A 22661-nucleotide genomic window follows, 5' to 3' on the forward strand; every position below is an offset into this window, starting at 1 on the left:
TGCTTGTTTGTCCAACTTTGATGTGTGTTATATATATTTACATGTTTTTGCCGTATGAGAGTTGCTATTTTTCGACGCTAGATAATATTTATTTCTCAATCACCTATCATATATCATTGTACTAACACCTAACCACTTATAGATTGACGTAAGTGGATTGGAAATAAAGACATAGAATGATGATAAAAAAAATAAGTTATTTTTAAACACTTGAAAACTAGTTAGACCATTGTTACACAATTACACAGGAACTAGGGATCCAGAAGCTGAAAACACTTGGATAACGATGCAAGTACTGGCTTTTATGAAGTACACAAGTAGGCTCGAAGGGCAACCTCAACGCACTTGCATAGTGACACGTATGTAGATTGGGTGCGTGAAATAAATTGATACTCCCTTCCATTCTAAATATAAATCCATTTATATTTTGTTCTAAGCAAAAAAAAAACATCTTTGATCATCAATAGCTTAAAAATCACACTGACAACATAAGATGAATGTCACTGCATTCATCATGAAAAATATATTCATAATATATCTCATTCTATTTAAAATATAGTTGTATATATATTATTAGTTAAAGTGATACATTAGAAATCATATGAATGTCCTAATAATTTATATTTAGGATCGGAGTAGTAGGGTAGTGCATAAGGTATCTCCATAACCGAGATGATTTATGAATACTCGCCCAAAAGAAATGCATCACGGATGCACCTTCATCTAACATAGTGAGTTCGATGTACGCGTACTAGTGAAGTAACCAGTGGCGTGCAGTCCTCAACAAGCATATGCTAATTGCCACGAACCTTTGCTCTCTGCTATTCGGAATACAAGACAGCGATCCCAGTCCCGCAAGAGTTTGGCTGTCTGGTGACCTGCGCCGCACCGCCGCGCTTAGTTCGATTAACATCTCAAAGGCCTTGAGCATATGTTGGCCAAGAGTATATTCTCCTACATCCATCATCCATATCAGTCAGTATTTCACCATTAAGGTGAAACACGCTATGCACGGCACACTCAAAACGCCTCGGCGAAAAAGTTTAGTGAGGTGAAGAAAACGAATTTCGCAAATGTTCCTTCTACAAGTAATACAGCAACAACTGTGGTGATACAAAGTTACTTCAGAATCCGAAGACATGGATTATGTGTTGCTTGCAGACCAGACCAGAAACAGCATGCATCAAAGCATCGGGACACAGCTGAAGAATTACCGTCCATAATTTAGTCCATCCTGCCCTTGAGCACATGCTCTTTTACTTCAGTCGGTGTTCTGCACCCAAAAGAACAACATGTCAAAGTAGATTGATGCTCAAGTGGCAGAATGACGACAACGTGGAATTGATAGGATTTCAAGCTTCATGTTACACTTTGTCTAGCAAACCCATATGTTATTCAAAACTGCACCCTATACTGGTACCAGATTATATCATTTTTCTCTTTTATCAATTTACTTACAGTCGTGGTCGATAACACGAACGAGAAAAGTGTTAATTTCTTAGTGCATAAGCATATAATATAAAGGCAAAAAAGTTCAAATGACCAATATTTGAGGGGTCCAGTGAACTTACACAAGGAGGACATAACCTCCCCATCCACTGAGGCAGTCACGATCTACTGATGACAAAAGAGCTTGGGATATAGTCTCGAAGAGTTCTTCAGGTTCCTTTGTCATGAAAAATAACAGTTTTGTGTCAAGCGACTTATGTCTCGGTCAAAATAATAGTAAAAAAGCTATATCCTACAGTCTACAAAAAAAAGAACTCCATAAATATGGCAGATCCAAAACATAAACGAAAATATGTTGTCTGGCATGACTTCATGTCAAGAAAACAGATCAATAAAGCAAGTTGAAACACATACCATGTTTGGCTTGTACATGGATTCACAAGCACCATATAGGGATTCAGATGCCGTCCCAGAAACAACAAAGTCCTTGGCCAGTTCCCTGCATAGGAAGTTAGCCAGTTAGGAACACACTTCTTCAATCAGTTCACAAGAAGATGATAGAGAAAGGCATCACGAGAGACCTACAAGCAATGTTCTAAAAACAGGTCTATTAGGGCATATACAAGGAAAAGTTAGGTAACTTTATAATCAGCCCATTACCATATAATCAACCTATTAGGCAGTATAATCACTACTAGGTAGGCAATCAAATGATTACTGGTTAACAACTTTAACAGCATTGCATATAAGGCATAGGAAGCATGAATGGCAAGACAGGAGAATCAAGTGGCTTATTATGGAATAGTACATGATTCCGCTTCAGTAAATTATGGAACTATGAAGTAAAAGGGAGGGCTAAAAAATCGTAAACAAGGGTTGCCAAATTTTGAGATAAAAACAACAAATTTTCATCAAGCACATCTCCATTTTCAGGAGCAAGTAACCAATACCCAGCTCATATGATGTTTTTATGTAAAATTATGCACGTGTGCAAGCAAATATATACATGAGATTCAGATTGTGTATTGTATTGAAGTGTGTCAGAGGGAGAATCAAATGAACAGCAGTGAATCATACAAATTGTCAATAATACCAAACAGTGGGCATCCAGAAATTATAAAATGTGTCCGGTCTGTAGCATTTACTTGAAGCTACAGTGCTATAACCTGAATGTGTAATCTGCCCCAAGGTGAACAACACGAACTAACAAGCATAGTACACACTACTCAGTGCAGCAAGATGGCAGCATATTGAAGTAGAAAACCAACCAGAATATGTGATCCAAAAGAAAAACAACATAAATGAAACAGATACCTACTTTGCACCAAGGCAGTCCATGGTACAAATAAATGGCTCGTGGTCATCTCCAAGTCCAGCAATAACTGGCTGGCAGAAGTAAGGTCCAAATCTGAAATTCTCATGCGGCACAATAAAAGTTAGATAAACAGTCTCTGTAATGCAATCACACACACTCAAGGAATATGGACTGGGCCTAAATAAACCCAAAGCCAATATTTGTACACAAAAGCTAATCCTGAGCAATTATGAGTTGAAAAGGCTGGATGACAGCTGACAAGTGCTTAGCGATCAGAGCCTTATGTTCACATCTAACCCCTAATAGGCTAATACCCTATTTTTTATCCCTCTTGAAAAAGAGCAAGCCTAGAGCCTAACAACATATCATTCTAGTAGTACAAACCAAAGGCTTCTTTGAAAGTCATTGACGAGATTTGTTTATGTTCAGCTAGAAAATCAAAAATAAGTCTACATAACTTAACACTTTATTGCATAACTAACATAATCCTTGTATAACCCAATAAAGAACATCTGAATTACTCCCTTAGGGCTGGAACAGGGCAGGTCTAAAAATTGTGTATGCGCAAATAACTCCAAAGTATTTCATTCCCAAACAATCATCATAGTATACGGCGTTGAATATCCTGACCACCAATAAGCAAGCTAATTGTCTTGTCCATGGACTAACATATACTTATTTCCAGATCTAAATGAACCAACTGAATGCAATATAATTTCACTGCTACAGTGCTCAGGAAGCAAATTTAGCACAAACCAAGCAAAGTACATCTGAATTACTCCCTTAGGGCTGGAACAGGGCAAGTCTAAAAGGCAAAGCATTGTATATGAACATATAACTCCAAAGTATTTCATCCCCAAACAATCATCATGCTATAAAGCTCTGTATATTCTGACCACCAAATCACCAATTGGCAAGCTAATTGTCCTGTTCATGGACCAACATGTACTTATTTCCGGCTCCAAATGAATCAACTGACTGTAACACAACTTCACCGCTACGGTGCTTAGGAAGCAAATTTAGCACAAACTATAAATTGCAATATGCTTGTAATACTGTAAATGTTTAACCCTAAATCAGGCTAACATAGAACTTTCTTTCATATGATTCACAAAACATTACATATGTCAACATTAAGACAACAAATTAGCTGTCTCCAATGGCTCTGCCTTCAATCGAACAAGCTCTAATGCAACATCGTAACCTTTCTTCATATGCCCTATACTACACTAGACAGTCAACACATTAAATAAAAATTGCATCTCTTGCACAATCCAATATATGACAGACAGTTTCAATTAATACAAAACCACTGCTATTAATTAGTATACTACACAATTCCACCAATATTGTGCTGGTAAAACTCTCACCTCTTCTCGTAGAGGAGCGCGGATACGAGGCTGGCGAAGGTCTCTGGCTTCATATCCCTCTCCTCCCGTAGCTGATACAGCTTGTGCCTGAACACCAACCGCTGGTACCTGCCCAAAGATCCAAACCCTAAGCCACCGAACTAGCGGGGCACGAAACCACGAATAAAAAAGGATCCGGCAGCGACTCACAGCGTCTGGGCGTCAGTGCCGAGTCCTGAGAGGCCGATGTAGAGCTTGTCGTGGATCTTGAAGACCCTCTGGAAGTCGGTCGCGATGGTCTGCAGCTGCACGCCCAGCCGCCGGTCGCTGGCGATCGCGAAGCAGTTCTTCCCCACCATCGCCACCACGGCGGACCCGTTGTACTCAAAGATCTGCGGGACGAGCGGGACGGAACCCGTCGGTAAATCGAGATCTGAAGCGAGGGGAGAAGAAGGTACGGGGGGTGTCGGGGTCCATGGGACTCACCGACATGGCCGGAGCTGAGAAGGAGGCTGCGGAGGAGGTCGGAGCGGAGGCGTCGGCGACGGGGGGAGAGACGGAGGATGCAGGACGGGGTAGTAGCGACGGAGGTAGGCTTCTTGTCGAGCAAGATGACCAAGTGGGCCGGGTTAAATGGGCCGATACCATACAGGACTATTTTGGTCCGGTTCTGGCACGGCACGGCACGATGATTTGGATCGTGTCTGGATCAGAGCCGTGGTATGACAGATCGGTAAGGCACGACTCATTTAACTGTTTATATTTTTTAGTATTTTATATAATTTATTTAGATCTAATATCATATAGGATATGTAGTACAATAATAGTGTATTTAACTTACAAGTAGAAGTTCGGGTGTTCGATTTCGAGTGAAAATAAGTGTTTGTGATTTTTTTCTATTTTTTACGGACTGACAAGCCAAAAAAATCATCGGGCCTATCGTGCCGCGGGCCGGCACGGTACGACCCGATCTTAAATGGACCGTGACTGGGCTGGAGTCACGACACGTGAGCTAACACAGCATAACCTGTTTAGCTAACGGACCTAAACGGATCATACCTCAATAAACCTATACCGTATCGAACCGGACCGTCCATTTGACCAACTCTAGCAAGAAGGTCCAGCGGCGTCGAGGTGCCGTTCGACCTCAAGTTCGGGTGCGGTTTGTGCCCGAGTCTGTATTCATGTCAACGTGTTTGTTAACAGTGTTAGCTCGTCTCTATATCGCAGAGTAGGGTGAACAGCTTAACAAAAACTCTATAGCTGAATTTCACCTAAACTGAATAGAAATTTATGCTTTCTTTTGGTGAGGAATAGAAATTGTGCTTTAAACAGGTATAAAGTATAAATAGGTCTATAGCTGAGAAAGAGTTAATGAGGAGCCGGTTTTCAAAACTAATATATAAAAGATCATGGCAACCTACTCAGGGAAATAAGAGAATAATAAACCTGTTAATCTATATTGAGGCCTAGACTCAAAGCAAGACTTAGCTACAAAACTTTTTGGAGGAATCTTTTTTAGTTTTATGTTATGTCTTATAAAAAATAATCTAACAAAGGCTCTCTTCTCGCCCAACTTTGGGTAACTCCAAGATTTCTCGTGCAATCATTAGGGGCTGATATTTCTCCTAGTAGCTAAATCAACTACATTTTCAACAGGGTTTTCTTTTTTCCCAATAAGCTTATTTGATGGAGTCTAGAATTTTGCAACTCTAATATGCCTGTAGCTATATCAGGCCCATAAATATATAATACCAAGCCAGCCTACAATTTTGGTTCGAAATATTGGATATTATCATGACATGAACTCCTCTGGTATGTTGAGTCCAACCAAACCCCTCTTCTAACTATAGCATAGGTTCTTAATCCTAGGACACATAGTGTTTGATAAAAACATGGAAGGTACCATGAAGGGATGAAGACAAGTAAGACAAGTAGGGGTATGGTAACGGACTTGGATCTTGATCTCCGATCTTCAATGGCAATTCACCCAATAAGAACTTGATCTAGTGTTTTTATTTCACCACTTGGTAGTTAAACTGCTGAAAATATTCATGGTTGGCCCTCTCGGGGGCAAAATCCACTAACTTGCCTATTATAGTCTACTAGTTTAAACCCTAGATTTGTTTTTTCACTTGCAATTGCCGCCACTTTCTTTTCTCACTTGCCTCAATCGAGTGCTTGTCTCCTTATCACAAGTCACGACTCAACTCCCCTGCCTGCTCATGAGGCCCAATCTTATGCAATCACCCATATCACCCCCTAGCCGCCACGGGCTGAGAAAGGTGAGACCTTTAGCGACCAATATTGTGGCACCTCACCAACCAAAAGATTGTACTACCTCACCAATGTGATGCCACCTCATCATCCAATACTATATCAACACCTCACCTCCTCCCATCTCCACCGAGTAATCAAAGAAGTAGACGATGAAGAACAAGTATGAAAGCCCCATGGTTGTGAATGAGCTTTGAGCGCATTTGGCTTTGGCCTCGTGATCGACCTTTGTCCCAACAGGATGGTCCTGCTGCCAAAGGTGTGGTGGTAGGTAAAGTTTTTTAATAGCCTTTGCTCACTGCAAAATGCAGCAACCATTTCATGGTACGGAAATCATGGCTAGTGTCTATGTTACCTTTGTAGCATGGTCAAGGCAATTTATTTGACCGTATGTTTAAGTTTTAAGTAGGTGCATTATTGCTCTCGCTAAAGTTGCCATCCCTGGTTTAAGGAACCCTTTTGAAGTTTCCAAAAGAAAAAGTAACCCTTTCGAAGTTTTTCTTTTTTTAAAAATGAATAAAATAGAAATGGTACATTAGATTCGTGCCATTATGAAAAACGTCGTTTTGAAAAATGCCATTGGAAAAAATGACATAGTGCAATTACAATCTTTGCAAATTCAAGTGGCGCCACTTTAGACGACTGGAGCCTACCATTGGCATACGCTATTCAAGTATGGATGTTTTTGCCCCTGCCCTCGGCTCTTCTTTCCCCCAGTGCCAGATGTTTGAACTGGACCATTTTACCGTCGTTGAAGGTAAGCATTAATGTCCCTCGTGAAATAGTGCTCCCATTCGCCTTCATCGTCCGTGTGCTCCTTGCTCACCCCAGTGCTCCCCCTCGACTTCGTTGCCAGCCTGCTCCTTACCCACCCCAATGCCCCCCTTGTCCACGCCCTCATCCTCCGCTAAGATACACTTCTATGGGGAAGCATAATGTCATAATTCGTTAGGGTTTCGAGGAAGTTTGGTTATAGTTCCAGCGGAAGTATCATGGAGGGGAAGGAGCTACCGCTTGTTGATTGGCTAGCGTGTGGGATTCTAGTTGTTAAGCTACTGAGCAAGCAACCAAGAAGTTATGTCGATTTTAAGTGAGAGAACAATATACCTGTGAGTTGTGTGAGTCTAGGGTGTTTTTTATGTTGCTGGTATTTTGATTCTATGTATTAGTATGTGACTATCATCTTTGATTCCACATTCTTCATTTTTTTTACTAACATTCTGCCTAAAAGCAAGAATAAGTATGACAATTGAGCAATGGGAAGCATTTCGCAATGATTACCTACAATAGTTGCGTGGATCTGGTGCGTTTTTATGTTACTGACATTTTGATTGAGGTATGTTTTGGATGCAAAATGATAGCACTTGTGGATTTTATAGGGTCTTGATGAAAGGGAAGGCCATAGGTGGAACTCCTCTACAAGTGGAACAGATGCATTTGTTGAATTTGGTGATTTGAAGTTTCAGATTTTAGAGTTTGTAGCGAACATGATCTTTTTATGGTATATATGTGATTTATATGATTAATAACAACATAATCAATGAGAATAATATATTTATCAACTATATACTTTAGTATGTCTCATATATGTAATATATGAAGAATACATCGTAGTTGTGACAAACATTGATTGAATTGGGCAAGTTCTAGAAAAAATATATACATCGGATGATCCATCGATGGAGGAATTGTACACGTCAGAGCATCTGTCTCCAGGCACTTGTACACATCGGATAATCTGGCGAATTGAAAGTGCTTCTAGCCTCTATGTGTGGTTTGGTAATTAATGACAGTACTATAGACTAACAATGGTGTTGAGTTTGTTAGTAGGTTGTTTCATAGTGATGCATGGAGGAGAGATATACATCAAGATGAATGAGCTCTTAACAATGCCCGGGTAAGTTAATAATAATACATATAGACTAATAATTATGTTAAAAATTATTATTATATTATTTAATAGGAGATGCATAAATGATTAATCATGGATTCATTGAGAATTATCATGAGTTCAAAGAATTGCATTGAAGTCATTGAGATCTTAATGATACTCATAAGAGGAAAGAAAAACTCATAGAAGATTGGCGATAAGTTTGAATGCTAAATTACTTGTGAAGATCGAGTAACTAAAGGTATGTTATTATCAATAGAGTTTTATGGACTAACTCGTGTGTTTTATTTTTAAGAGTGAGTTGATATTAGAATACATAAGAAGACATAAGTTGAATTGAAATATTCTATATGCTAAGAGTGAAAAACAAGATTGGACTTCATATATGATAAAATAAATTTATTGAAGATGTTGGATACAAAATAGTTTTCTATGGTAAGACGGTGAAGGGTAAGTAAGACTCGACTGCGATAGACCATCCGGTGGTGAAGTGCAAGCAAATGGTTTGGCGCCGAAGGACAAAAGCGGTGGTGAAGAGCGAGTGAAGTGTGTAGCATCTAGGACCCTATGTAAGTGGTAAGTGTTTTGGTGATTAATGACAACCGTATTATTGTGACTAATGCGTATGTTTTGAAGCGAATCAATTTTTTAGTTCACAATGATTGAATGTTTTTTTTGTCCCTCATGGAATTCTATTGGTCGATAAAAGGACATTTGCGTCAAGATTAAGGATCTTCTAGTTCTAAGTGTTACAAGGTGATGAAGGACACTTAGGTCGTGTTTGTTTGAGCTTCTGCTTTTGAGCTTTTCTGAAAAGCTGTGCTTTTGGCTTGTCTGAAAAGCTGCTTTTAGAAATAGGTTGTTGGCTTCTACAATACATTTTTGGCTTCTCAGCACATAGCTTCTCAAAGAAGCACATCTCAGCGAGCTTCTCAGCTTTAGTTCATTTTCCTCAGAAGAAGCCAGAAGCCACTTCTCCAGAACCTCGTTTGTTCTGGCTTCTGGCTTCTGGCTTCTGCCAGTAGCAGAAGCAGAACCAGAAGCAGCAAACAAACACGGCCTTAGAGTAGATATATGTCTCTTTTTATCTTTTGATCATATTATAAAGATGGGATAAGTGTTGTATCTTGATCTAGTTGAGTCTAGATATAGTTGGATGCACACTTGTGAAAATTCAGCACTAGGTAGCTCAAAGAAGCTCATGGGTGAGAAGTTGAGAAGTTAGAACTCAGAGTCGATTGAATTGGACGAGTTCCAGAAAGTTTGTTCTCACCGGATTGTCCGATGCGAGAAGGATTAAACTCACCGGACTATGTTTCCTTTATGTGAAGATTTCAAATAACTTCACTGGATTGTCCGGTGATGGGAGAAATTATGCACCGGAGCATTTAACAGAAGAGTCATTTTTCAGAGAAGTTTGAAGTTGCATGCACCGAATTGTCCGATGATATGATGGACGCATACATTGACTATTTTACAGAAGGATTGTTTTCTGGAGAAAATCAGAGTTGAACTAACTGGATTATCCGGTGACTTAAAGAAGTTATCACCGAACTATTTAAACAGAAGCTTGGTATTTTCAGAGTAAATGGATTAAAAGGCACCGAATGATCCGGTGATGAGATGGATATCACACCGAAGCATTTTGTGACTTGTGTCATGGTGCAGAAGATTATAACTCACTAAATTATCTGATGATACTGTGTGGAGGAACACCGGAGCATTTGCAATGGCTACTGACAGCTGTCAGACCAGCGTGTGGAAAAAGTAAACTCACCGGATTATCCGGTGTTAACAGAGGCGTGTGCACCAGACCATCCGGTGTTCACAGAAAAAGTGAATGGTTGGACAACGGCTAGATTTGGACCTCTGGCCTATATATACCTCCTCGCTTGGTTTCATTCGTCTCTCTTGCAACCCAGAAGCATTCATACACAGTGTGTATCATCAAGAGGCAAGGGAGAGCACTTGAGGTGATTTGCAAGTTCTTAATTTAAGATTAAGGATTTCATTAGTGCTTCAAAAGTAGCGAGTGTGCATCTAGCTGTTGTTTAGGCTTGATAGGGATCAAGTGAACTAGTTAGCTTGTTACTTTTGGTGGTTGGTAACACCTAACGGGTCGTGTAGATTGGAGATGTTCTCGGTGAGCTCTTGGAGGTCTTGTAGGAGCCTCAGGGAGCTCGTGTACTTGGTTTGATACCCGCCAATCTGGAGATGGAGAAGTGGGAACCACTAGTAAGCACTTGAGTCTTGGTGACTTAAGGGGGAGCGGCATCCTTGTGTGGACGCTCCAACGAAGATTAGTGAAGAGTATCAACTCTTCGATACCTCGAAAAAAACTCGGTGTCCTCTTTCACTACTCTTGTTACATTCTGCATTTTGATTCTAGTATTTCCTTCATGCAAGTTTCAATTCCGCACTTTACTTATGTTCTATATACTTGCATGTTTGTGCTTATCATTCTAGCTTGCTAGGTCGTCTAGTTGCGTTTATTGATTCTAGGCTAAGGTTGCTCTTTGTTCTAGAATTTGGTAGTTGGTTTAATTTTTTGATTAGTGCCTTATTCAACCCCTCTAGGACCATTAGATACTTTCAAAGGATTTACACCAATATTGTGAGAGGCCATAAAAAACTATGGATGATTCACATCAATCCTACAAGGATGTGGAAGAGGCTATTTACGATTCGAGATCCATTCGGAGAAACTCCACCTCCTCCATCACAATAGTGGAAGCGGCCGTATGAGATTTTACGTTCCTGGAAATCAACCGACATCCATCTCCATCGCCTTAGAATGGCTCAACTAGCCTTAACATTGTCGTCCCTCCAGTAGTCGCCGCCACCTCTCGAGCTAGGGTTGAGGACTAAGCACAAATAGGAACAAGGCCTCTCGAGCTCAGCTGGCGCCGGGAAAGAAGAGCAAGGATAGGAACGAAAAAGTTCCTACTTGAATACTATAGGCAAACAAGCTGGCTAAGTACGCTTCAACCATCTAAAATGGCGACACTCGAATTTGCAAAGATTATAATGGCACTAGCCCGATATCTTTTTTGCAATAATATTTTTTAAAATGGTGTTTTACCCAAATAGAAAGGAAAGTCAACAGAGGATGTTGGATGTGCATGAACGGTAGGTGCGTAGGTGAAAGCACTGAAAGGTACGCCGTGACTTCCCATCCGTGCCCGGGATACGGCCCCACACGCAGCCACCGCATGGTCTTCCTCCCCCTAACGGCAGCACATTGCTTAACCGTGTCGCCCGGGCCCCAAACCGCGTGGTCGTCTCCCCGTTCCCGATCAAAATCGAATCCAAATCCCCCAACCCAAACGGCCCCACAAGATCCCCATTCGCCTCCACGAACTCTCCCCAATTGCTCATCCCGATCTCTCCCAAACCCCAACCGAATCCCAGGTCCGGCCCAACTCCGGCGCGCGGCGATGGGGAACCCGGAGAAGCTGATGAACCAGATCTTCGACCTCAAGTTCACGTCCAAGTCGCTGCAGCGGCAGGCGCGCAAGTGCGAGAAGGAGGAGAAGGAGCAGAAGCTCAAGGTGAAGAAGGCGATCGAGAAGGGCAACGTGGACGGCGCCCGCATCTACGCTGAGAACGCCATCCGCAAGCGCACCGAGCACATGAACTACCTCCGCCTCGCCTCCCGCCTCGACGCCGTCGTCGCCCGCCTCGACACGCAGGCCAAGATGCAGGTCATTGGCAGGTCCATGCAGTCCATCGTCAAGTCGCTCGACTCCGCGCTCGCCACGGGGAATCTCCAGAAGATGTCTGAGACCATGGACCAGTTCGAGCGCCAGTTCGTCAATATGGAGGTGCAGGCCGAGTTCATGGAGGGCGCGATGGCCGGATCCACCTCGCTCTCCACGCCCGAGACCGAGGTCAACAGCCTCATGCAGCAGGTCGCAGACGACTACGGGCTCGAGGTCTCCGTCGGACTGCCGCAGGCAGCCGCGCACGCTATTCCGGCTGCAAAGGACAAGGAGAAGGTCGACGAGGACGACCTCTCCCGCCGCCTCGCCGAGCTCAAGGCCCGTGGCTGAGGGCGTTTCAGGCTTTCAGCCTTTCAGGTCAGGTGATTGATTATAATAGATGTATCCTAGCCCTAGCCCCCCCCCCCCCCCCACACACACACATAATATACGTCCCGCTGCTGCATCCTGCGAATACTGTCGATCTACTATCAAGATTGTGTTTCTGGGTAACATTATGTCCGACTGCAAGTAAAGGTTATTATGTTTGTATCTAGTATAATATCAAGCCAAGCTTTGTGAATTTCGACTTTCGAGTTGTACTCTAGGGCAGACAAGCTTAGCAAATAATGAGTGTCTTCTCTTCAGTTTTACACCTAGGAAAAAGGAACGAGATACATATCGATAATGGAGTACCTTGGTAAAAATGGTGCAGCTCTGCAGTACTGTATACACACTAGTCACGTTATGACTGCGAGGACCCTGCAAATTTGTTAGAACTAGAACTATGGTGATTGTTCCTGGTAATGTCCAAGTTCAGTTGGAAAGCCATGTTTGTCCTAAGGAACTGACCACATGAGCGTCTATTGTGTTGTTCGCGTTCCGGTAGTTAGCAGTTCCATAAGTTGCTAGCGCCAGCTAAAGCCTGAGAGTTTGTCTGGCAAATATTATGGTAACAATAACATAATGCTGCTTGAACTTACAGTTTATGAAAAATGCACATATTGTGCTCCAGTGTGGTGTCTATTCATTTGTGGATGGTTCTGTTGCCTGTGCTGCTGTGCATACTGTTGTGTTTTTGGCTTCTCTGAAGCATAAGCATGTATAAGTCTGAGATAAAGTTAAACAGAGTTGTAGTAAATTTGATTGATTGCTTTATCAGTAATCAGAAATAGTTCTTGGTGTGTTTTATTTGAGGTTTTCTAGTAGGCATACTGGTGTATACAGAGTTGGAGTTTATCAGCTGATACATATCCACATGTCTGTTTGCTTTTCCATATCATGTCAGGATTCCTGTCAATTAATATATGAAGTAAAAGGTTGGTGGATTGATCGTAGAGAACTGGCATATGTTACTAGTCTCACTATGAATCTAAGAGCACAAGTGGAAGAGATTGGTTTCTTTAGGTTGTAAAAGGTGATTATTTATATCACAATATTAAGGTTAGTATGAAATTAGTTCTACAGCACCACTGATACAATTAATCAATATATTACTTATTAGCACGTTAACAGAATTAGCAGAGCCCTTAACAGTATGTGATAAAGTAACATGCTTCATGGTGTACCCTTCATTTTTTGTTATGATGTGCTCCTCAATGATGAAATCATATTGTCATTTTGCTTGTGAATGTGCATTGATTGTGTATCGTCATTTAGATTGCATGATCCAGCTACACAACTGTATTTCCAAAGCATGCATTGCAGTTTGCACTCCTATATGGAATTTTTTTCTTATGTATAAGCAGTATTGGCTCAAATTTTATACCCAACGTTCCTCTAGCAAAGAAAACAGTGATGACTGATTGCTGCCTTTGCTGTTATTGAGATATTTAGCTTTGCAATCCAGTGTTTTAAAATTTCTCAACTAATACTGTTAAGTCTGGTCCATTTATAGTAAATCATAAAAGCTCTGCAATCTCCTCTTAACTTTCTAAATTAGTTGAGGCATGCTTCCTGTCCATGTTTCTGATCATCGAAATTCGCTTCTGTATACTAATGCCAGTGTCACTTTTGCAGATGCAATTCATGCTGTGCTCTCTCGAGTCGCTGTTACTCAGTCACACGCAGACTGCTACTCTTATTTGATAGATTCGTAAATACTGTTATGCTGAAACTTTGCTGTGTGGGGTCAGTGGACTTGATGAAACTTTGCTGTGTGATATTGTACTGTAAAATCTATAATCTGCGGGATTGTGAACATCTGTGTTTCTGTGTTGCTGTCTCGAGGGCCCGCCACTCGTCTTAAACAGAAATGCTTAAGTTTTCAATGCTTTGCATCAGTTTGTCCTACTGTCAATGCCCTCGCTTAAGTTTAAGATCGAACTATTATGAACAAATCCGGTGGCCGTCTCTTGTCTGCCTCCTTTCTTGGACAGCGGCTTGAGCACTCAATTTACAACCTCACTTGATAAGCAGTGGCCGGTGATGCTAGGATGTGCGACTCTGTTGCAATTCGGAGGATTGTATACAACTCTGAAATCAATCAATGAGGTTACGAAACAGTAATTAACTTTGCCTTTCTAATCAGACCACCGTATAGTAGTAGCGAACGCTTGTATACGGTTCATACTCGAATCACCCGCGTCTTGAATTTTATCTGAGCCTGCTCCAGGGAAGTGGCCTTGTGAATCCCCAGCCTCCTGGTTGTGATTATCAGAAACAGAAAATCCCTTTTCCTTTGCTCTGCATGGAGTGAAAAATTAAAAAGATGGTGGTTCGTTGGAGTAGGCTGCGAGACCCAGGAAGGGCCGGGAGCGCGGAGGCCCGTTATCCTTCCACCGTTGGAAGCGGGCAGTTGTCGCTGCTCTGTGAAACCAGCCTCACGCTGTGCCTGCCGCTTTAAGGATCGTGAGGCCCAGCTTTCGCACAAACCTCGCCGACCGACTACGCAACTTGGAACGGGCGGGCCAACAAGAGCGCTCCCGACCCGGGCCCACAGCCATACGTCAAAGTCCACACCACCTTGATGCCCCCGCTCGGGTCACAAGCTCGCGCTGCTGAGCTCGGCGGGGATTGGTGCGGGAGCTGTGCTTTTAACTTGCGCTACCTTGGTTCGGTTCCCGAGGTGGGACTAAAGGAGTTGGAGTGGGGCGTGGGGCGCCGCGCGTGTAGTCGTCATGGAGAATTAGATATGGATTTTTTAATAGACGTGTATTCTTAAAATTATTAAAGAAAAAATATAAAAAAAATTCCCAATCGAGCTGACCCTCATCTTTGCTGACTTTTTTAATACGTGGGCTGGGGACTGCTGGCTGCGTGAGTTTCCTAGAGGCACCCGTGCGACACACGTGGGCTGCCAGGGACCTTAGGTTTTTTTAGGGCCAGTCACATTAGCTTCCGGCCCAAGTTAGAAAACGAGCACAACTGTGGGGGACACGGCTAATCATCACGCGAGCAGCCGTCCGTATAAACCACCCCGATAGTCCTCATCTTTTTTTTCTAAACTTTTTCTCTCTCCTGTCTTTCTTTTTTAGAAAGTTTTTAAAAACATTTTTATGAAAATTTTCTGCTCAAAGTTTTGAGAAAAATGATTGCGAGAAATTTTTTCAAAAATAAGTTAACAAGAAAAGTTTATACCAGACCATTAATAAAATCTATGAGTGGTCTCAATTAGTTGCATACAACTGATAGTATGGTGCTCATAGATATTTGGAAGGATGGGTGCTCTAGATCAGAGGTTGAACCAATCCTCCCTGGAATCCCTAGATGTGTGTGCTTTCTGAATCGTTGTAATAATTCTGCATGAAAGAAGGGTCGTGTAAATTGCAGCCGCTAAATGATGCCCGTTGTTTCTGCAAGATCTTTAGCAGCGATGCTGTAATCCTGACTCTAACGAATCGTGCTTCAACATAAGAAACCGTGATGCGAGGTGCTTTACCTCGGTTCTAAATTAATGACTCTGGAAAAAGTTGATCTCAAATTTTCTACGAAAAAAGTTGATAAAAAAATTACTTAAAAAAATTAGGCCTATAGTTTAGAGTTTGTTTTCCGCTGTGTTATCTCTACTACTTAAAAAATACGTAGTGTTTCTCGCACTAATCAGGATATTATACCCATGTCCTGATAAGTGATCCCTCCTCTACCTCTCTTGCCACCTCCACCTTCACCTCTGCCTCCTCCTTCGACCCCAGACCCCTTGCCCCCCTCATCCTTGGCTCTCCACCCACCCTCGCTTCCTCTCCTTCTCACCCACCTCCGGTGTCCTAGGATGGGCCACTTAAGACCCCCTCAACAATAGCTTCGTGCCAGCCATGGCGATCCCTTCCGTCTCCGTCTCGGCCTTTGACTCTAAGACTCCTGCCAACAAGATAAGACTTAGGAGTAGTCACCTACTTAGAGACTCTAAGACCCCAGATGCCTTGAGAGATGTCTATTTAGGAGGACATGGAGTCTCTTCAGCAATCTTTTCCTCGTGCGGGCAAGCAAGTTCACAAGACGACGGGTGTGGTGTCAGTATCACTGTACCGCATCCGGCAAGAGCAGCAACAAGAGGAACCCGAGCGCAGGAGGTTGCGGGCTAGAAGGTCGAATGTGAAGTTAGCTGGGCCCGAGTGGCTTTGTAAAAGTGGAGTGGGCTCAGCCCGTGCATGACTGCGTGCTGTGGCTCAATCAGCCCGTGCGTGTGGCGTGTTGCAGCAGATCGCTAAAGAGAGCACGAGAGACACAGGAGAACAGGCTGTAATAGATAACGACTTCTCCTTCCTTCTCACGTCAGACAAACTAGCCGCCGGTGAGTAATCCAATCGAGCGTGCCTCCTCCTATTGCTGTCTCCTTCCTTGTTCTACTGCCTCCTCTCTCTGTATGCTAACACGGCCTAACCAAGATGTGCATGTACAAAAGGCCGGCGAGCATGGAGTGCACTGTACCACTGACCGAATGTATTATCAGGACGAGAACAAGAGGGTTTTTTAGGGTGCCCATCCAACCGTGGACTTCCACGAAAAGATCCAAACATATAGACACCCATGTGACCGAACTTGTTTTTTTCGTTCAGATGTCTTGGCCAAACGTGTAGTAGCTCAACAGGGACTGAGATTATTTTAATTTATCAAAGGCTAATACGTAATGAGATGAAATCCGATGCAATGGGAGGTTGTAAGTTGTCTAAGCAACACCAACCATCCATTTGTGAAATATCACCCATTTGCATGGTTTACACAAAATGCAGACACAACCACATTATCGCTAGTTTCGTAAACAACAAAGAAATTGCGCGATGTAGGTTGTGTATTCGGACAAATTAAAGAGATAGAATGAAAGAAAGCAAAGAACCATAGACAAAATTGGTCATTTTCCTCCTCGTGCAAGATTTTTAGTTTCTTGCCCATCAGCAATGTTAGGTTACTAATATAAGGTTGGATAAATGAATCTCTATCTTGAACAGACCATGCCATTTTGATTAAATTACGTCAAATCATCAAGCCATGGACGTCGAAGAGGAATTGGAAAGAGGCTCTGCCATGGACGTTGAATCTAGCGGCGGTGGCGGTCAACAACAATGGCTTTGTTGGTTGTCGTTGTTGCCTGAGTCAGGCGTCAGTTTTTGGGCACCTGAGTCAGTAATGTCGGAAGGAGCTAGGGTAGTAGCTGTTAGGAAATCTGAAAGTTTCCAATTGAATATGGGTCCATCTCGATCTTTAGAAGGATTCGAGTCTATCCCTTAAAGGTTTTGACACTATATATTCGAGTCTATCTCTTAGATATCTTTGGACTATATCCGGTAACAACGATTTCTCAACAGTAGCCAAACAGTCCACAAGCAATTCTCTAGCTTGTTCAAGGCCAGGCAAATCGCGCCCAGTGTAACAACCAAGCACACTCAGTATTACGTGGTTGCGTGGATACTGAGCAAAACCACTCATCCAATTGAAACGCTTCATGGGAAACCACACCCATAGACCGGCAAGCTCAGACTGTTAGAGATTAAACTCAGCTTAGATGCTGGATCATCACTAATTACATGAATACAACACCAATTAAATCACAGAATTAGGATATTAATACATGAATTTGGTGAAATCACCCCCTCTTGATCGTTGTAGATGTTTGATGAAGGTCCAGGTAGATTGCCCGATGACATGGATCGGCCTTAAGATCAGCTTAGAGCCCTCAAATTGGTTTGAAGATGAAAATTGTGAGGCAGACCATAATACAACACTAATGATGAGATTAAAGCCATGATTAGGCCTACCTCTGTTTTTATAGCGCTAACTGACCTAGGACTTAACCATTGTACGTTTAGCCACTCAATCAAATGCTTAATTACCTATTAGCCCTTAATTACAACTTAAATTACGTAATTAACTTGTGTTATGTATTACATCAAGGACTAACTTGTTGCCATCGATCAGACCAGCCGGAATGAGCAATGCGATCGACAACAAGGCAGAAGGACAGGGTGTGGCCGCGCAAGAGGAGGGGAAAAGGTCGCTGCTGCAGGTCGCGCGATGGCCGAGAGGACAGGGTGTGGCCGCGGCCGCCGGGTTCACGAGTCGCATAAGGCCACGTACGTGCGCCCCCCCACAGCATCACGGACGACGCCGCAAGGGTGAGATCGAGGGCGCGCCGCTGCTGCTGCCGCGCCCACAGGTATCAGTCACACTGGTCGACCGACGACGACTAGTCCGGCCGGCCGGCCGGTGTCTGGGTGCATCGGATGGGTGGGTGATCACGCGCGCCGCCGACGCAGGCAGAGCGACCGGTCAGTACGTGGCGTGGCGTGGCGTGGCGTGGCGCAAGTTGCATGTACCCACACCAACCACAGGTTTGTACGGGTGCATGCAGCTAGCACATGTCGTAGTATGAACTCGCTGTGCATATCCAGTCGGCGGTCCAATCGGACGAGTGCATGCATACAGCTAGGATTCGGCGGGTGCACCGTGTATGCTGTTTGGTCGCTCAGATCAAATTGAATATGTATGTGATGGCTCGCTTAGATGAGATGATACGAATAAAATTTATAGTTGTATGTATATATTTTTGTTTGATTGATTATATGGGAGAGCATGAGCTCATACGCGAGATATCTCGTATTTTGTTGAATGAATTTGTACGGCTATGGTAACCTTCTCTCTATATTTGGTAACTTTACCTCCCTAGCTATTGGCTTTGGTTAACTTTAACTCAGATTTTGTAGCGACACGACGATAATGACTCCGATTTTTTTCAAGGATAATGCCTCATACGTTTGGTGAAAATAAAAACTTGAAAAGTCTTCTGGCTTACTTGCTACAATATATGCATTGTTATTGGTAGTATTGAGGTTGGCGGAGTAGCGGCGAAGGTAACGAATCGTGCAAAGGTGGAGAGCAAAGGTGACGAGAACAGCTCGGGAGTGGGATGCTCGATCATGTACCTCATGGTTCAACCAAGTTTATTGCACGCCTTCGTACAATATCCACTTAGAGCACCTTCATTGTATTTGAGAGGGAGCGTTCGGTTCGATTGTTTTATGGTTCGTTTGCTATAATGTGTGCAGGTTCCATAGGCCAGTAAAAAAATTCTCCTCTTTCATCGCCCTCATTCGCGTGGGTAGCATGAAGTCGGTCAGCCAACGTTCATGTGCAGAAAATAATTGACTATAATTTGAGATACGATTTTGGTTTCTGACACCTTAGATCGACCGCTCCACAGTGTGCTCGGTTCCATTCCAACGACGCACGGTTCGATTTGAACCCACACTGAAGGTGCTCTTAGTATATTTATTTCCGGAATCTCGACAACCTTATCTTGGACAGCGGAATAGTCTTCGATCCAAAACCAACTGATATATGTGCGTCTCTCTCTCTCTCTCTCTCTCTCTCTCTCTCTCTCTCTCTCTCTCTCTCTCTCTCTCTCTCTCTGAAAAGGAGGGCAGGATCTCTGCCATTCATTAAAGAAGGAAAGAAAAAAGAAAAACAACAAGGTTCATCACCGCAAGGCGTATAAGAAGCAGAAATAACATGAAGAAGGAACTAGCAAACCAATTACACACAACAAGAGGACACCAAGCAAGAAAAACCGAGTGGCAACATCAGGCAAATCAACCAGACATCATGATCGTTCCTATCTTTGCCGTGACCTCCTCCTTTGCCAAATGCGAGATCTGGATAGGTTGTAAGATTTTGTTTTGAAAAATTCTTCAGTTCCTCTCCTTTCAAATGTTCCAACAGGTATATATGAACATGAAGTTTGCCATCTTTTGATCAGATACAACGATCGATGCCATTGTTTCCTCCCACAAATCCTTGACATCATTATGGTTCCGCAACATCATACGGCTAAACTTCTGTTTATGTGACCAGCGTGCCACATGCTCCCAAACCTCTGTTGAAAACACGCACTGTAAACCAAGATGGAGTGCAGATTCTTGTGCCTGATCACATAGCGGGCACATGTTATTGTGTGGCCAATTTTTTCTCGCCAGGTTATCCGAAGTGTTGAGCTTGTGCTGCACAAATAACCAAGCAAAGAATTTGCATTTGTTTTCAATCTTTGCCTTCCAAATCACATTGGCATTGAATCGGCAGAAGGAGCCATGGAATTGGACCAAGTAAGCTGATCTCGCGCTGTAGATGCCGTCTGGTGTCCACTTCCAAATGATATTGTCTGGTACATATGGCTGCAGGACCACATCATGGATTTTCACCCATAGAGCAACAAACTCATTTAGTTGTATGGAGGTAGTGATGTTTCTTACGGAGTGGATCCAATTTCCATTTTGTAGCTCATGCATAACACTCTGGTGCTTTCTTGTGGCGATGAGAAAGAGGTTCGGTGCCAAGTCCTTTGGGGCTTGACAGTGCAGCTAGTTGGAGACCCAGAATTTCGCCTTTAGACCATTACCTATCATGATCTCTATTGAAGCCATAAACAAGCGATGATCAGAGTCATCACAAGGTAAAGCAGCCCCAAGCCATGACCTTTCCGGAGTCTGCCATTCAAACCACAACCATCTCAACAGGAGGGCTCTCGCAAAGACCAATAAGTTTTTTAAGCCAAGCCCTCCTAGTTTCTTTGGCCGGCAAGCTTTCTTCCAGCTAACTAAGCAATGGCCTCCTTTCACATGGTCTGCTCATTTTCATAGAAAGGCACGCCTAATACGATCCATGCTTTTGATGGCCCACTTATTCAGTTGGAAGATCGAGAGATGATAGATAGGCTACGATGAAAGAATAGAATCAGTTAGAGTCAGACGACCTACTTTCGTGAGGAGTTTCCCTTTCCATCCAGGAAGCTTACCGGCCATCTTGTCAATTAGAGGTTGTAATTCAATTTTCTGCAATCTCTTAGTGGATAGAGGCAGTCCCAAATATTTGCAAGGGAAGTTCTTGAGTTGAGCTGGAAGAACATTGAAGATTTCCTCCATGTTTAGGCCATTGCAACTAATAGGGTAAATCTCGCTTTTTTCCATATTTGTTAAAAGTCTCGAGGCCTTTTCAAAGGTCTGCAAAATGCTTTCGACAGTCATGACATCCTCCTTTGTTGGTGCAATGAAGATAGCCGCATCATCAGCGTAAAGTGAGATACGCAGTCTAGCTGCCCTATTGCGAATTGGTTTCAACAAACCTCGAGCAACTACCAAGTCAAATAATTTTTGCAATGGGGCAATGGCCAAAATGAAGAGCATTGGTGAGAGCGGGTCACCCTGGCAAAGGCCTCTTTGGTGAAAGAAGCGTTTACCTGGTAAACCATTTAGCAGAACTCGAGAATTAGATGTGGCAAGTAGAAGAGCAATCCAATCACGCCATCATTGTCCAAAACCTAATTTCTGCAGAAGTTCCAACAAATATTCCCAGCTCACAGTGTCAAACGCTTTAGCAATGTCCAGTTTAAGAAACAAGGCGGGCTCTTTCTTCCTATGCAAGCTCTTGATCAGATTTTGAGTGTAAATAAAGTTGTCATGAGTACACCTCTTTTTGACAAAGGTGCTTTGATTTATGGATACCAGCTCATTGAGATAAGGCGCAAGCCAATTTGCAAGGAGCTTTGTGAAAAAATTTGCTGTGCTGTTAATCAAGCTGATCGGCTTGTAGTCCTTAACTTGTTGTGCGTTTGTTTTCTTCTGCAAGAGAGAAATATTTGAAGTATTGATGAGGTGAAGATGATGACCCCGAAGGTTATAAATGTGATGAATGGCAGCTATTAGATCATCCTTGACGATATCCCAGCAAAGCTTGAAGAATAAGCCCGTGAATCCATCTGGGCCGGAAGATTTTTCAGATGGCATTATCATGATGGTGTCCTTAATTTCCTCTTCCTCAAAGGATGACTCCAAATGGGAAAGGTCCACAACCTAGACACCCAAGGATGACCAGTTTAGCAACAGTTCTCACTGCACTTTCCTTCCCATGTGATCTGAGAAATGCTTGAATAGCTCATGGGCCTTTGCATCATGAGTAATAGTTAAACCATAGGAAGTATTCAGCTGTTGGATATAATTTATTTTCCTTCTCCTGTTATCCATGATGTGAAAAAGCTTGGTGTTGGCATCACTCTCCTGTATGATGGATTGTCGAGCCCGTTGACACATTCTCATTTTTTCCATAGCAGCCAGCCCAAGGCAACGCAGCCTAAGCTTGCACTTGAGATCTCTTTCATCCTAGGATAGATGTCTTGATTCCTGAGCTTTGTCCAATTGTAGGATCACCTCTTTGCTCACTGCTAGTTGAAGTCTCAAATCACCAATTTGTTATCG

The 22661-nt window shown here is 42.9% G+C and overlaps 2 protein-coding genes across 3 annotated transcripts; one reads left to right on the forward strand and one right to left on the reverse strand.

Annotated features, from left to right (window-relative positions):
• Nucleotides 1-867: 867 nt before the first annotated feature.
• On the reverse strand, nucleotides 868-4729 carry LOC133883564 (proteasome subunit beta type-3-like). The gene is made up of 7 exons (XM_062322913.1): nucleotides 4600-4729; nucleotides 4324-4505; nucleotides 4135-4242; nucleotides 2768-2857; nucleotides 1864-1948; nucleotides 1572-1666; nucleotides 868-1273 (listed from the first exon to the last, which is right to left on the reverse strand). Exons 1-7 carry the CDS (start codon nucleotides 4603-4605, stop codon nucleotides 1225-1227), a joined length of 615 nt encoding a protein of 204 aa, XP_062178897.1. The 5' UTR covers nucleotides 4606-4729; the 3' UTR covers nucleotides 868-1224.
• A 6800-nt stretch (nucleotides 4730-11529) lies between these two features.
• On the forward strand, nucleotides 11530-14184 carry LOC133883352 (ESCRT-related protein CHMP1). 2 transcript variants are annotated; one of them, XM_062322656.1, is made up of 2 exons: nucleotides 11530-12365; nucleotides 14002-14184. In XM_062322656.1, the coding sequence occupies exon 1, from the start codon at nucleotides 11719-11721 to the stop codon at nucleotides 12331-12333; it is 615 nt and encodes a 204-aa protein (XP_062178640.1). In that variant the 5' UTR covers nucleotides 11530-11718; the 3' UTR covers nucleotides 12334-12365; nucleotides 14002-14184. The 2 variants fall into 2 exon arrangements, with proteins under 2 accessions (XP_062178640.1, XP_062178638.1); XM_062322654.1 differs by having other exon boundaries at nucleotides 11530-12360.
• The last annotated feature ends 8477 nt before the right edge of the window (nucleotides 14185-22661 follow it).

This window comes from Phragmites australis, chromosome 10 (genome assembly GCF_958298935.1).
Source record: "Phragmites australis chromosome 10, lpPhrAust1.1, whole genome shotgun sequence".
Taxonomy (NCBI): Eukaryota; Viridiplantae; Streptophyta; class Magnoliopsida; order Poales; family Poaceae; genus Phragmites; species Phragmites australis.

Bases quoted from the DNA above. Each gene is read 5' to 3' on its own strand.
- LOC133883564 (XM_062322913.1), bottom strand. The intron at 2,858-4,134 runs GTGAGAGTTTTA...TGAGAATTTCAG, and splicing joins GCGCTCCTCTACGAGAAGAG to ATTTGGACCTTACTTCTGCC. The intron at 1,949-2,767 runs GTAGGTATCTGT...CTTCCTATGCAG, and splicing joins ATGGACTGCCTTGGTGCAAA to GGAACTGGCCAAGGACTTTG.
- LOC133883352 (XM_062322656.1), top strand. From the start codon at position 11,719: ATGGGGAACCCGGAGAAGCTGATGAACCAGATCTTCGACCTCAAGTTC.